The sequence below is a fragment of the Poecilia reticulata genome, unplaced genomic scaffold, assembly GCF_000633615.1.
Source record: "Poecilia reticulata strain Guanapo unplaced genomic scaffold, Guppy_female_1.0+MT scaffold_181, whole genome shotgun sequence".
Classification (NCBI taxonomy): domain Eukaryota; kingdom Metazoa; phylum Chordata; class Actinopteri; order Cyprinodontiformes; family Poeciliidae; genus Poecilia; species Poecilia reticulata.
In genome coordinates this window covers 607418-608087 of record NW_007615018.1, presented here as the reverse complement: position 1 = coordinate 608087, position 670 = coordinate 607418, and the positions used below count along the sequence as shown (strand labels likewise).

Below are 670 nucleotides of genomic sequence, written 5' to 3'. Positions count from 1 at the left end.
CCTCCTCCACTGGGCCCACCTCCTCCACTGGCCCCACCTCCTCCACTAACCCCTCCCCCTCCAACTGCCCCGCCTGTAGCTCCTCCCCCTTCAGTAGCTCCTCCTCCTCCAGTGGCTCCTCCCCCTCCCTGGGATTCTCCACCGTCGCTGCCGAGGCTCAGGCGGTCCAGGAGGACGTTGAAGCTCTCTGAGGCCGAGCTGATCTTGTTTTCTGCGTCGCTCATGCGGTTTTGCAGGTCGTCAATGGAGCCGCAGCATCTCTGGGAGCGCTGGAGCTCCAGTCGAAGCCTTTCGGCGTCCTGTCGGTGGCGAACGTCGGCGTCGTTCAGCCGTTTCTCCAGAGCGCGGATTCTCTCCTGGTCCTGTTGCTGCTGGCGCCGCAGGTCCTCCACGCCGGCCTGGGAGCAACAGGGCACACCGTGAGCTTCCCGAAGGCCCAGCGCCGCGAGGAGCCAAACGCAGAGCATTTACCTGACAGGAGGAGCAGGACAGCAGCACTCGGCGCTCCAGCTCCTTCAGGACGCTCTCCTTCAGGGAGCTCAGCTGCTCCCCACTCAGTCCTCCAGGGGAAACGTCTCCGTCCAGATCGTTGACCTTCCCGTTCACCAGGTGGTTGTTGATGCTCACCAGGGTTTTATCATGAGCCTGATGGGACACGAGCAGGTGCAGT

General features: G+C 63.4%; 1 protein-coding gene across 1 annotated transcript in view; it reads right to left on the bottom strand.

The window, feature by feature from the left end:
* Positions 1 to 670, bottom strand: part of emilin1b (elastin microfibril interfacer 1b) — a 19585-nt gene that overhangs the window by 10580 nt on the left and 8335 nt on the right. The window contains exons 5-6 of the mRNA XM_017303108.1: positions 472 to 645; positions 94 to 398 (exon numbers count right to left, since the gene is read on the bottom strand). Coding sequence (XP_017158597.1) covers positions 94 to 398; positions 472 to 645 — 479 coding nt within the window. The remainder of the gene's footprint in view (positions 1 to 93; positions 399 to 471; positions 646 to 670) is intronic.